The 15,041-nt window shown below is 32.9% G+C and overlaps 2 protein-coding genes across 3 annotated transcripts in view; one reads left to right on the plus strand and one right to left on the minus strand.

Moving 5' to 3' along the window:
* Window positions 1-15,041, minus strand: part of LOC148284560 (protein bric-a-brac 1-like) — a 368,530-nt gene that overhangs the window by 30,928 nt on the left and 322,561 nt on the right. The gene's annotated exons all lie outside the window — the stretch shown is intronic.
* Window positions 1,683-3,644, plus strand: LOC148284561 (uncharacterized). Its single transcript, XM_088238356.1, has 2 exons — window positions 1,683-2,777; window positions 3,625-3,644. Exons 1-2 carry the CDS (start codon window positions 1,832-1,834, stop codon window positions 3,642-3,644), a joined length of 966 nt encoding a protein of 321 aa, XP_088094482.1. The 5' UTR covers window positions 1,683-1,831.

The raw sequence follows: 15,041 nt of genomic DNA on the forward strand, positions 1-15,041 counted from the left end.
AGTGACAGGCGAGGCTTGTACGCATCCTCGAGTGTTACGAGTTGCGAGTGTGAGGGTGTGATTGCCCTGTGGTTTTATTTGAGCTGATTTGTGTATTTAATGAATATGTGCCCGCTCAACTTTTTCAGACTATTTTCAATTTAGATTTATGTGACATTGCGGAATAGATAATAAATAATATTTTGAAGAAAATGTGTGTCTTTTTCTTCGTTCGCATGTCACCCGAGATTGGCGAGACCGTCGAAGCGAGAACCCTGCACCAGCTGGCGTGAACAATAATGGTCCTTCGAGCCGGATCAGGGTTTTCATGATGGAATCGTCACTCTGCGGTAGTGAAAATAGAAGCATCGTCCGTAGTATGAAGCCAGTGGAGTGGGCGTCTGAAAAGTTGAGACTAATGAGGCAGCGGGTACATCTAGCACAGGAAAAAGCAGAGATCGAATCAGCACGAATTGCTGCTGAAGAAAGACTTCTCGAGGCTGAAGAGGAGCACAGAGGAAACATGTTGGATGCTTCCAGGGTATCGATTCTATCTAAGTCAGATACGAATTTATCATGCCAGAGTCAACATCAAGAAATGGAGCAGCGGCTGGGCGGGATTATGTCCGGGCGTCGTCAGAGTTCTCCACAAGAACAACGGCTAGAAGAATGTGTTTTCCAACGTGGTTATCAAGTAGACCATCGGCCAGAGGAGCGGCAGCTTCATGAAGACCGCAGTACGCAGAACTTCGAGGGACGGTGTCCTTCGACGTATAATTCACCAGCTCGTCAGGATGAGCGGGACTCAATGATGGCGAGGCAGGAGCCCTTGCAGAATATGGAATCCAGGTGCTGGCAACCAGCTGAGGGGACTGCAGCCAAGCGGAGACTGTCGTTAGAGGGAGCTCGCGACGGTCCAAGAACATCCGGGGTGAACATCATGCAGCAGCCGAATTCGTCGGGAATAAACGAAGATCGGTTAACCCTTGCGTTAGGAAAGGCATTGTCTTATTATTGCGCCGGACAAAGAGTAGTTTGTGATTTGCCAGTGTTCTCGGGTAATCCGATGGAATGGATTTCATTCAAAAACATATTTCAAACAACGACGGATTTTCAGAAAATCGGAAATGCTGAAAATTTATATCGCCTGCAAAAGGCTTTGAAGGGCGAGGCGCGGGAAGCGGTTTCTGCGCTGTTGATGTCACCGGATAATGTTGAAGAAATTATTATTACGCTTGAAAATATTTTTGGTAATACTGATTTTATTATTGAGAAAACTATAAGAGAATTGAGACAATATCCAAAGTTAAACGAAAATGTGGGTTCCGATGGGATTATAAGATTTTCATGTAAAGTTAAAAATTTGGTTGCATTGTTAAAATCATTGAATAATATAGGACATTTATATAATCCCGAGTTATTGTCGATTCTGGTAAAAAAGTTACCTAATAGTTTTAAAGCGTTATGGGTTATGGACAGCAATAGAAAATGCAGTAAAGAACCGGCACTTTGCTACTTGTCTATTTGGTTAGGAAAGATAGTTATTAATTTGAAAAATTCGGGTCTTCATTTCGAGTCGAATACGCCAAACGATCATAAATTAAATCGATCGTTTAATGAAACCGAAAAGAACTGTAATAATTATCATCAAAAGTACAATAAAGATTCAAGCGTGAATAACAAGGCGTATTTGTGTAATAATATTTCCGAAAAATATTGTCTTATAAAATGTAATTTGAGTAATAAGCATCAAATATGGAAATGTCCTAAATTTAAAAAATTGGAAGTGCAACGCAAATGGGATTTTGTTAAAGTCAAACGACTTTGTTTTCGATGTCTCAATAAAGAGCACATGTTTTCTCAGTGTCCGGTAAAGATTAAGGATCCCACTCAAAAGTATCATTATTTGCTTACCAATAATAAAAAGCGTAATGCCCCCATAAATAAAACAAAAAAGATAATGGTTGAAGAAGCCATTAGTGACAATGTGTCTAGCGCCGTGGTTACCAGCACATGGGAGAACAACAGAGTATTGTTAAAAATCGTTCCAGTTACATTATACGGTCCAGCTGGATGTGTTGAGGTAGATGCGTTATTGGACGATGGTAGCACGGTGTCTTTGCTTGAGCGAGGGGTTGCTGAATTAATTGGTTTAAGAGGTCCGGTAAATAATCTCAGGTTACAGGGAGTAAATGATATGAGTTCATGCGATTCGTCATCCATGATTTTGAGTAACTTACGGGTTAAAGGGAAAAGAGAATCTGAAATGTGCTTTGCGAATGTTAGGACAATCGCTAGGTTAGAGTTGCCACATCAGGTAGGAATACCTAAGGAGTATATCGATAAATATCGACATTTGGATAAAGCTCCATACATCGATGGACATGTGAAACCGCGAATGCTTATTGGGCAAGATAATTGGGAATTAATCGTGTCTAGAAAATTAAGGCAAGGGCCTCGAGATACTTTATCTCTTTCGTATACTAAGTTAGGTTGGGTACCATTAGGAAATATTACAATGACCCGGGAAAAAAGGGATAATGAAATCAGTTGTCATATTTCAGTAGACCAAAATATGGAAGTTAATACGTTAATTGGAAAAAACCTTGAATTAGCTGAAAAGGGAAATTGTGACTATGATAAGCGAGAAAAATTTATTTTAGATAATAGCAGCGTCAAGAAACTAAATTGGGAAACGGAATTATTAAGTAAAAAGAATACGTTTAATTTTCCGGAATGCATAGAAATAATCAAAAATAGTTTAAAAGCCTCCGGAAAGCGCATGAAATTGATTTCATGTGATTATTTATGTCTTGGTGAATTTGAAAATGCGAAAAATAGTTATTGCTTTCAGAAGGCTTTGCAGGGTGAAGGTTCTAAGGCAGTTTGGTCTAGTATGTTTTTAAGTGACGTAAAAATTCATTGTGAAAAGTATAGTATTAGATCGCGCAAAAGAAAGAAAGCTAGTTTATTCATGCAATTATCAAATGGTGGATAAATTTTATTTAGCTATTTTAATGGTGCGTCGTTAGGAATTTTGTAAGTTATTTTGAATATGTTTTACATGATTGCGCAAATAAATATATGTTATAATATTTAGAGAAATGTAATATTTTAAGTCTAATATGTGTACGTTTCAGTTGGAAACAGTAAATAAATTTTGAGAACGCTGTATTGTTTGAATAGCGTAAAAAGTGAACATTTTATGACTCAAGAAGGGACAAGTACATTCTATTCAAAAACATGTGTTGGTTTTTGTGTGGTACTGGGTCGGCCGAAAATCGATTGAACAAAGTTAAGTAACATTTGCTCGAGTACGAGTTAGATTGTTTTTGTTTTTGTTAAGGAAGTACATTTTTATTTGCGCAATAAATTAAGGGATAAAATTTTAAGTACTGGGTGCAGCGAGGATGCATTTTTTTAGAATAAACAAGTGGTTGATGGATACACAGTTATTTTTAGGATTTTTCAAAGTCTTTTTTGTACAAGCCATGTTTGTTGTTATTGTCATAAGTTTATGAATGCCGAAACTGTGGTAACAAAAAATAGGAAATAAGATAGTTTACAACTTAAATGCCTGTTAGCTATTGTAGCGAATTACCAAGACAACTAGAAGAATACAATTGTTAAATGTTGTTCCAATAGGTCTTGAAGAAGGTACATAGGGTCACATTCAGAGACATAATTTGAATTTAGTTTTTACGTTTTGGTGAAGTTATTCACAAGAGGGGGTATGTTGGGGCCAAAACTAAATTGAGCAATATTTCGTTAATTAAATAATTCTTTACAGAACGCATTTAAATTACTAACTTCGTTCCGAAGATTTGGCGGGTTAAAATAATACTTTACAAAGAACGCTTTATTGGTCAATTTTGTATACCGACTAGCAATTTCGGATGTTATTGTTTTGCTTTGCAACATGTTTATTTCAAAAGTGTCGTATATTGTGAATTATTGTTTTATGCCCTTTTAAATGTCGTCTACTGAAGTTGAGATATTTATTTTTCTGTGTATACTTTGTACCCTTGTATTTTTTATGTAATATTTCAAAGAACCGGACATTTGTCCTGTGATAAGATCCTAGTTTAGTTTATTGTTTCTTGTCCTAGGATGTCATATATAATTTAATTTATTGAGGAAGAGAAATCTCGTAATTGTTTGAAAAGGTCTTAGATATATTTTGTTTGGCACTAAAATATCAGTATTTTTTGTAGAATATAATCGAAATAGGTTTTGGAAAGCTTGTAAGAGAGGAACAAGCTTTAGTCTTCTTCTTGAAGTCTGCAAGTGCGCTTGTAGAATTGCTGACGGAAAGTCAGACCGTAGCAGGCGAGGAGTGTACGCATCCTCGAGTGTTACGTGTATTAGGTAAATGTGTACCTATGTAATCATTTAAAGAAACTGCGGTTATCTTTTAGAACAGTTACAATAATTATTATTTCTGTGACATTCAATAGTGAGCCTCTAGAGACAATGACGGAAGGTCCTAAGTGACAGGCGAGGCTTGTACGCATCCTCGAGTGTTACGAGTTGCGAGTGTGAGGGTGTGATTGCCCTGTGGTTTTATTTGAGCTGATTTGTGTATTTAATGAATATGTGCCCGCTCAACTTTTTCAGACTATTTTCAATTTAGATTTATGTGACATTGCGGAATAGATAATAAATAATATTTTGAAGAAAATGTGTGTCTTTTTCTTCGTTCGCATGTCACCCGAGATTGGCGAGACCGTCGAAGCGAGAACCCTGCACCAGCTGGCGTGAACAGACATTAAAATACGTTTGAAGTTGGTCAATATATATATTTGCTCAGTACTGTTGTACGGGTGAAGTGTTCACTATGAATAGGATCGAGGCGTTAGAGGCATGTAGATCGAGGCATGTGGGTGGATCTATAGGCGCTTATTGAAAATAACAGGTGGTTTGATTTTTGTGATATAACTTTCAATTGGTAATACTGTATCTTGTCGAACTAATGATGTTGGTTTTTTTTAAATTGTGCTATGTAACAATATTTTAATTAACATTGGAACGCCCAACACTCGAACAACGCTTGCAAATTGTGGATTTTTACTTTAAAAATCCGTGTTGAGTTTGCCAAACGAATAGGACTTTTTACGAAACCAAAAGCCAGGTTTTTCAAGAACCTGTAAATTCGCCTTCACGATTCTGTGATTTGACCCCATCGCATTTTTTCTATGAGGTTACATTAATATCATAGCGTATAGAAACAAACCAACAGGTCTTGATGTATTAGAAGCCAACTTTCACTATTTTGGAAATGACGCCGGATTTGTTGGAAAAATCGGACCGGCGCGGCTGCACCTGTTAGTCGCGGTATTTGTAGAATACCATTTACAAAATAAATCTGTATATTCATTATTTCGAACATAATAAAAACAAACTCATTACAACAAATATTTGCTTTCTTAATTTCTATTTAAAGTTGTGTTATGCTTTAAAAGAAATATCCGGTGCCCTGGACAAAAAGATGGTCGGTAAAAGACGTAAATTTTATTACCGTTAAACGTCACAAACTAAATCTTATTCACATTATGCTAGGAAATAAATATATGGCACCCTCAAAAAAACACTGAGGTACGTCTAAATCGCCGATTTGCAGAAGACCAAAACCAAACGTAATTGACTTTATAATGCCCACTATTTTTTTGGAATTTGCTCATTTGACTGTTAAAATAAGAAAAGTACACTTTTCTATTCTACCATATTTCAACAGTTAAATTACGCTGCAGTGTTCATCATAACTGCAGAGTTCTTCTCGATATTTTACTCAATTGATTTCAAGAATACGGAAGTTCGTGGTATATCTCTTAAAAAAAATCATAGAAATGCGTGAGTGTTTTCCTAAGAAAGATAAAAAAAGTGGTTACACTCACTGCATTCGTAACTCAAAACAGCAAAAATAAGACGTACGATATTGTACTTTTGGGGGTTGCTATATATTTCCTCGCTAAACAATGATCGGAAAAAAATAAGGAAAAAGGGCAATCAGTCAAAGAGCAATCGCGATTGAGTCATATGCGCCAGTGGACGGGACAGCGGAATGCTGAAGATCTGCTGCGCGGCGCTCAGGACTGCGGCTAGTGGCATGGCGGTGCCGTGAGCTGGACATAGTGATGGTCGTCGATGCCCGATCTCAGACAAGGGACAAGAAGAAAAAGTACAGTTTTTTCTTTGCCCATCGCCGCTGAAATTTATTTTTCAGGATTTTTACCACAGAGTCGCTTGTCTAGGATTCTAACTTTATTTTAAATACATATTTATATTAAAAAAGACCCGATCGAAGACCAGTGATATTAATAAAAAAAAACTGGATTGTTCATAAGTGAAAAACGCCGGTACAACGGGTTTTGGAACTGTATAACAACCCTTTGCTACATTCTGGTGGAGTAGGGTGCTCCAAGATTAAAAAAAGCTAATCCGAAAAACATAAATATAGTTTTTTTTTAATGAAAAAGTACTGTGCTTTTAAAATAAGTTTATAAAAACGAAATGATCGTGAAAAGTTTTATTGGAATTCAATTTCAAGGGCGTTTTAGATGCGAATTAATCCTCTTCTTTCACAGTAGTAGCTGCTTGATTGAGGAATAATCTACCCGCTAATGTTAGAGCCGCCCCTACTTTATTGACATTTAAATCAAGATTGAAATGCCACTATCTTAATGTTCGAGTTATTCCTGACACCTTTTTCTTTCCTTCCCATTACCTCTCCTCTCTTCTCTTCATAGTATAGAGTTATTTTTAAGTAAATTTTTGTTTAAAATTATTGTATAAGATTCTGCATAATTATCTAGAATATGTCCATGTACTTGTAATTTTCTCAAACTTTAACGGTTTGGGTAGTTAGGAAGAAATTGCCGTAAAACAATATGCCTGCCCTTGTATAAATTGTATATGTATATGAAGTGTTCATCGTCATCATCATTCCCTTTCCGCAGCTAATGGTGCATAGGGCATTACATTGGTATACCAATCGCAGCGTATCTTGATCATTTTGGTTACATGAAGGTACGATATTCAGTCGTTTTAGGTGCCAGTCAGAAATATTCTAGTGTGAAAACAACCATTTAAATAAATATTTCAAATCGACCATGTCGAGAATCGAACCTGAGACCTCTTGCATGGTTGGTTAACGCGCTGACCATTACACCACGAGACCGACAAAATATATAGTGTTAAAAAAATATTAATTTATTATGATAAGAAAATAGGCATAATATCTGTTTCATTACAAAAAATAACACTATACATTAAACAAGAAATTAAGTAATGCCAATACACAATGCAGTGATCAATGTACAATTAGTTTAAAAAAGGAAAAAAATATAAAAGTTAAATATTTTGAATTTGTCTAAATGTTTGTAAACCCAATGTAAAAGAATACATTATTTTATGAAAGAGTAAAGAATAGAGAAGTAGACGAAAGGGGTATTATTATCATCATCATCATTACCATATCCACACTCGATTATGCATAGGGCCCAACATTGGAACGGCAAATGCAGCGTGCCTCGATCATATTGTTCCTTTATCCTTCTTCTATCCTTCCCATCCCCTCTCCTCTCTTCATAGTAAAGTGTTATTTTTTTTTTATACATTTATTTATTTTTGTTAATCTTTGCTTTTAATTTTTGTATAAAATTGTAAGATTCAATATGTCCATATATTTATAATTTTCTGAAACTGAACGGTTTGGGTAGGTAGGAAGAAATTGCCTTAAGGCAATATGCCCGCCCTTATATGTATATTTATTGTATATGTATATAAAGTGTCAATAAATAAATAAAAAACATATATTACATGAAGTAAAGGTGATCAGTTTTACGCTTCAGATACCAGTCTAGGAACAGTGAAATATTGCAATGTTAAGCCGCCTTGAAAATAATTATTTTACGTTGACCCTACCCGAAATTGAACCATTTGACTCAGAACATCGATCACGGAGGCCGACTTATACCTAAACTAGATTTCCTTTTTCAAAATATTTATCTGAGAGTAGCCGTCGAGCCGAAAACACTCGTCCAGGGTTCTGGTTCTATTTCGCACACGGAACTATATTCATCGTTCGCCTGGACTTAGATCAAATCTGAATATATGTAAATATTGGGTATAGTAATTAAGGGTTGGATCTGAAACTGAGATGATGAACCATATTGCTTATTTAATCAATATTATTCATTCATACACGTCTGAAATAAGCATAAATATGCTATTTAAATAATAAACTGTGTTTTTTCAGCCGGTAGGTATTCACTTTGAATCCTATTTTAATAATCGAATTTCAATATTTTTACCCAAACATTATTTTCTACTAAGTTGTCATTAAAAGTTAATTAGAGGTTTTTTAAACATGGCAAGATTATTTTATTTACAAAAACAATAAACAGTTAAATTAATTAAAAATAATTATTTACTTTTGTTAAAACAATAACAGCCACGAACAATATTATTTATAATATTTGTCTGAAAAAGGAAATACTTGGCTAGCCGTAAAATTAATTTATTCAATTATATGAAAAATATAACAATACTGCGTTAATGTTTATCGTAGTATAATAATATAAATTATTTTATTGATGTTAATAAATCACGACTTTTAATTTTTCTTTAATAATAAACATTTAACTTCTTACAATCAAGGCGTTTTTTCTCTTTTTAATGAACTTCAATACAATCTTCAACAATTAAATATAAAAAATAAAAATAATAAAATGAGTGCATAGAATAATGATTTATTATCTCTAATGTAATGTGTGTGAAATTCCCACAGTAATTACCTATGTATTATGTCCGTATTACGCCGATTTATTTTATAAAAATCAAATACTGTTATCGTATGGACACTTAAGAAACCTTTGAGTTGGGATATAAATATATTTTATAGGACATCAACATATATTGAAGGGCTGAAAAACCTGTGCAGTTTTTGTTACTATTTAGAGATATTAAATTGAGAAAAGGTGCAACGAGGTGGGTTTAAGTTTGAATAAAATTAAATCTGTAATAAATTAATAAGTACCGGAAATAGAAGTGTGATAATATTATTGTTTAAACGTGATACGAAAAGATAACCGTCGAACCAATAATCGATATAATGTGGTAGTCAGCGTCAAAAGGTTATTGGTTATATTTTAAGGAATAAACAAGTAATAGGATGATTATAAATTGTAATCCTAAATGTATCTCCGAAATAATATCAAATTTACCATAGAAAATTTTTTTTTCATTGTATTGCGCGAATTAAAAAAAAAGACAAATTTTTGTTTTTATTTACTTTCAACCTTTAAAATCAAGAATGGTGTCATAAATATATTAGATTTTTAAAAAATACAAGCCTTGCTCTAAATGAAAGTCAGTACGTTACCGGATGTATTCAGAACGTATTAATGCGCGTATAAATATTCTACCCAAAATACCGTCTGTAAGTGTTTCTGTGTAATTTAATAACAACGATTGATTTACGATACTTTCTCGAACTCATAACGCACAACAGACAAAAATATAGAACTGAAACGCGTACGAACTAGGGCTCAGAAAGCCTTTTATTGAAACGTCAAATAAATTAAAATATAACGAATAGTCCATTAGTTAATTAAATAACTACACGCTCTATTTACGAATATTTCATTACAATCCATTATGTGATAGAAAATAAATCTAGCTTTCGTGAAAAATGAAAAATGAAGGAGTATAACAGCATTAATTTATAGAATTGGTATCCGTTGTTCGTGTTTGTAGTCAGTAACACATAAGACAAATAAATGAGTAATGCAAAACATCACATCGGTCGGGCGTGTAAAGTGGTATGATGTTGAGTTATTTTCGACTAAAAAGCCAATTTACACTCGTGTCTGACTTTATTTTCAAATTTTGAAAAAATGCTTTAAAAAAACATCACGATCTGTCGAGTTTAAGGAACTGAAGAGAATATATTGAAAGGGAACACACCATGGACTACGATAGCATTTAACTGTCAGCTTTTATCGACCCGATGTATTTATATCATGTTATTATAATAATTGCATTTTATTAGAAATCTTTCATGCCGTATCGACTGATTTATGAATACCTTAGTATTATAGCGAACAATAAATCTGTATCTTCATTTGAAACATAAAATTACAGCGGGACATGGAATAAAATACAATAAATCTCGTTTTAAAATAAAACTTTAACTTTTAACCTTTTTCGATAATTGTAGGCATTTTTGTTTATAACAGCAAGCGTAGGTACTCGGAGAATGATATGGATACATTTTTCTTATGCGATAATAATAGTGGTGACCGTATATTTATATCGGAAATTACGGTCCAAGGCTAGAAGATATATTGTAACCACATATACATATGTCTAAAGTTCAGTGAGCTCTAATTATTTAAAACTTGGTCAGGATCTTCTTTGACAGGGCGCAATTTGAGGGAACGGTTCTAATGCATTTTTGCTTAAACATTACGCTTACTCGTACTTTATACCGTAGATCAATAATTAAATAAAGCCATGCAAGGATGTTTTTCACATTCAAACATTTTTGATTATTAATAGTTTGGTGTTTACGAATCATCTCGAAAATAAATTTAAAAAATATATTTCGCGATTAAATTAACCGGACACAGAACGTGGTGGTACCTATTGTATGATAGAACAATGATATAATCATCATGCGTTGAAAGAAGAAAAAAACATGTTTATTTACCTTTGTTTATAAAGTAATAAAAAAATCAAATATAGACATACTTAAATGAATCTTACTTGGCAAAAACGTATTCACAAGTAAATTTCTAAAAAGATTCAATAAATAATTAAGACTACCTTGCATATCTACATATCGATTTCAATTTCCAAGTGGGTCAATAAAAAAATATTTATCGGAGTGCTACACACATTTTTCTGGACCTTACCCGAAGTGTAAGAATGTAAATGTAAAATGTAAATGTATCAACAGGATCGCCTAAAATATTGTTCCGACAGAGACGAAAAAAAGTAATAGGGAAATATGAGAAAGTCCTATTGGAATTTAGTTGAAGCTTATTAAAGAACGAATTTGATTAATTCAATTTCCAGATTCGCAAAGATTTTTGCCACGCTTTAAATACATTTTATAAAATCTAAACAGAATATTCAATAAGTTCTTCACGGTGTAGCGTGGCATCGTTAAAAGCCGTGTATAAACTACCCATAAACACAACGAAAGAAATACATTTTTAAATGTGCCAATGGTTATATTTTTAAAGAGTTATATATTTTTCGTGCCCTAAATTTTTTTTAATAAAGAATAAAAAATAACCTGTAGTATAAATGTCACAGGTTTGCCTAAAACGGCGTGTATTTATAAAGTTGAATTGTAGTACCTTTGTATTTGAAAAATATAACTTTCTATATAATGTTATAACGACTTAAATGTAGTTCGGTATTAACCAGAACCTTATTCAGTTTGTAAAACATTTATGCTGTCTTTTTTAATTGCAGTTTACTATCGAAATTACACACACAAGTCATGAGAACAAATATTCCCTATCTATACTTACAATAAATTATTAATATATTAAAGAGAATTAACGTAAATTTCTCGTGCAATAATAATTTCAACCGTAAATGTTTAATTCGATTTTGTATAAAATAAATAATACAATACTGGTTTCCTCTTGGAAAATTATTGAAATTTACTACAATAGAGAGGGAAAATATTTCCGAGAAGGAAATATGAAAGATAGATTTAACTTCTTAGGGAGTGAAATTCAGTTTATCTACAAACATTTGGACATAATCAAAACATTGTTTATAAAAACATGTAAATTTTTCACAAATTTACTTGTGGTAGTTACTAGTTATATTACCGTTCTTAAAAGTAAATAACTGTTTATTTCCTTCAAATTAAGGGTAAATCTTGTTGGCTGTTGCTCCGTTTGCCGTACATGTCCAAACCACAGAGGCGCTGATTTTTTTTGCTTTTAATAAATAAATGGTTGACTTTATAGACTAATTTTTACAACTATTTCTAATTTTGTTTACAGGTTCTAGAAATAAATATGCCTTTTGAAATACCGTTTTCCATAGGAATTAAAAATACTTCAAAACATCATTTAAGTCCGTTTTAATCCAATTATAAACATTTCGCTTTTTGTTGTACAAGTGATTGGATTCGGGTTGTAATTTGTCAGAACCGTATCTTAATATGTTTACCTATACAGTATTGTGTACATAACAAAAATAATAAATGAATCATATGTTTATGACAGTTTAAAAATGGGTTATGGTTTTTTGGTGGGATCGCAGATTCAGGTCCAAGGTTTAAACACTATCACCACAACATTTTCCCATTTTCTTACTTGGTTTTTAACGAACAACTGAAAATGCTCCAAACCCTTGCCTCAAGCCAAATCATCATCAAACCCTTATTCGCACCTGATGGTGCATAGGCCAATGCATTTTGCACACTAAACGTAGCGTAGTTCGATCAACATATACAAAAAATATTACAAAAAAAATAATAACGTATCCCTAACTCTATGAGGCCAAGAGCCCCGTGTTGAGTTGGGATACAACAAAAAAGAAAGTAAAGGATGCATATTAGGTATTAAAGATTACTACAAATAAAAAATATTACATAAACATAAATTTTAATGAATATATAGACAATACGCTAAATAGTACTATATATGAACCTATACAATATCTTGCAGCAGTCTCCTGCAATAGTCTCTTCCCTGGGACAAAATTCAATTCAGATATTGTGGAAAAATGTTTTCATTCATAATTTTGAAAATTACATTTTTGAAAAATACGTCTTCATGAAAACGCGACATGTTTGGCCATGACAATTTTGTCGTAGAGATTTGTAATAACTTTCTATTTAAATTAAAACGGTCACAGACAAAGGTCAAAATTTAACAGAATCGTGACCTATTAGGGGCGTGGCCAACGCAATAAACCCATTTTTGGGAATTTTAAATTATTCTTCATGATACTAAGACATAATTGAGAATTTTTTTTTCTCTGCAGTATTTCATAGACTCGTGTTAATTTATAATAGTAAAATGAGTGATTTTCCCTACTTTATCCGCTTGAATACACAGAAATAGTTTTAGTTTTTGCAGAATCCGTGGATTTTTCATAAAACGGATGTTGCGAAGAAATTAATAGTTGGGTGTGCATCGCAATAGTAAAAAGTCCGGTAGCCGGTAATGTATGTAGATGAACACGGGCGTCGGGTGTGGAGCGCCGCGACGCCTCGCAGGAAGATATCGGCGTCTTGGCCATATAGCGGCGAGCCTTTGATCTGGCCGCTCGGTTAGGCCAGTAAATAAAGCTTCCGACTCATTAACACGCAGTTATGTTAAAGAGACCGCACCGATAATTAAATGGATTATAGTAATAATATTTATAATGCTTGGTCCCAGTCTTTCATCTTACTGGCGAAGAACATCTTTCGCGGAAATATTACGGTTTTGTTGCGTTATTAAACATATATACGCAAACATAAATACAAAAAGGTACTTATTTATACATTAACCATTATTTTTTTAACCACGAATTACATATATTTTTGAACCACCTTAGCTACTGGTGTCGAGGACTCCGACAGAACAAACTTTCTGCTCTACAACAATTTGATCCCAAATTTCTTCTACAGTTATTTACGATTAACTGAAAATGTATAAACTAAATACACAGATACCTTACATAGCAGTTACTTTGTAAAATAAAAATATTTCCAGTACCACTTTTTGAAAGTAATTTTCAGTCACTCCTTATTTTCAAAGTGGCAATATAAAATGAGATTGAAATTAATTGCAACAGAGTGGGAAAATATGTTTAAGAAAGAAATACGGAAGAAGTAAAATCCAGTCTTGTTTACAAACATTTGAACACATTCAAAATAGGGTTGATTCAACTAACTGGCAAAAAAAGGAGTATAATTATTTTTTTTTTTTCAGGTTTTGCTTAGTAGGTGAGATAATTCAGCAAGATGAATCTCACCCACATCAATAAAGATTTAGCTTCACAAAAGTCAACGTATGAAAAAGGTGTGGAAATGTGGATGTTTTAACGTAGGAAGAATTATAAATGTTACACAGTGTTTATGTGGCCACTAAAACTAGTAAATGACGGGTCATAAGCTCTGTAAACGCCTTAATTTACATATTATATCGTCAAAAATATTTTCATCGCTGTTGTAATAAATTTAAGTCTCAATAACTCGTTGGGGAGTGAAATCCAGCTTCGTCTATAAACACATTCAACATATTGTTAAAATACGATTGTTTATGTATTTTGTTAATGTTTTTTATAATGTTGTAAGATTTTTATTTTATTTATTCATATTTTTTCTCTTACAAACTATAAATCATAATAAAAATAATGTGACATCAACCATAATATTAATATAGGTAACAATAATAAAAATAATAATATGTATTGGGCATTGAGAAAAAAAAAACACATTTACATATTCAAAATAATATTAATACAATGCGTACCTGCATTAAAAAATATTTATACATAATCCCTATTACAATGTTCTCTGTATATTACCAATATTTTTGTTTTTTTTGCATCTATATACATATGTAGGTAAACCCATACCAAGATAGATGCAAGTTGTATCATTATGGTGTGGTAACGATAGGGTATCGCTCCCGCAGGAAGCACAGCAAGAAGCGACAAAAAGAAAGAAAAGAAAAGACAGAAGAACTGATCTTCAAATGTATGGTTATTGTTATTTTTTTGTTTTTTTATTGTAATTTTTATAATATAAATAATAAATGTGTACATAAATTAAATATGAACTTAAATACGTTGTGTTAAAAACGGTCTGAACATTTAGTTAATTATCTGTCTTTGTTGAGGTTACATTATTTTTATTATTCTTCTTTGTTTAAAATGGAAAAAAATAATAAAGGATTCCAAGTTGCGCGAGAAATTAACTAATCTACTCATTTTGGACATTGGGGCATAAAAACAAAAGTTGCTCTTAGAACATTTGATAAATGGCAAATTTTGACTTCTGGTGACACTGTTGAGAACATGAAAATAAATTGATTGAA

The sequence above is a fragment of the Micrasema longulum genome, unplaced genomic scaffold (genome assembly GCF_059751315.1).
Source record: "Micrasema longulum isolate JH-2025_06_02 unplaced genomic scaffold, ASM5975131v1 h1tg000110l, whole genome shotgun sequence".
In the NCBI taxonomy this organism is placed as follows: Eukaryota; Metazoa; Arthropoda; class Insecta; order Trichoptera; family Brachycentridae; genus Micrasema; species Micrasema longulum.

Coding starts and splice junctions, on each gene's coding strand:
- LOC148284561 (XM_088238356.1), top strand. CDS start 1,832: ATGTTTTCTCAGTGTCCGGTAAAGATTAAGGATCCCACTCAAAAGTAT. Junction 2,778..3,624: donor GCGCATGAAATTGATTTCAT/GTGATTATTTAT, acceptor TTGTTCCAATAG/GTCTTGAAGAAGGTACATAG.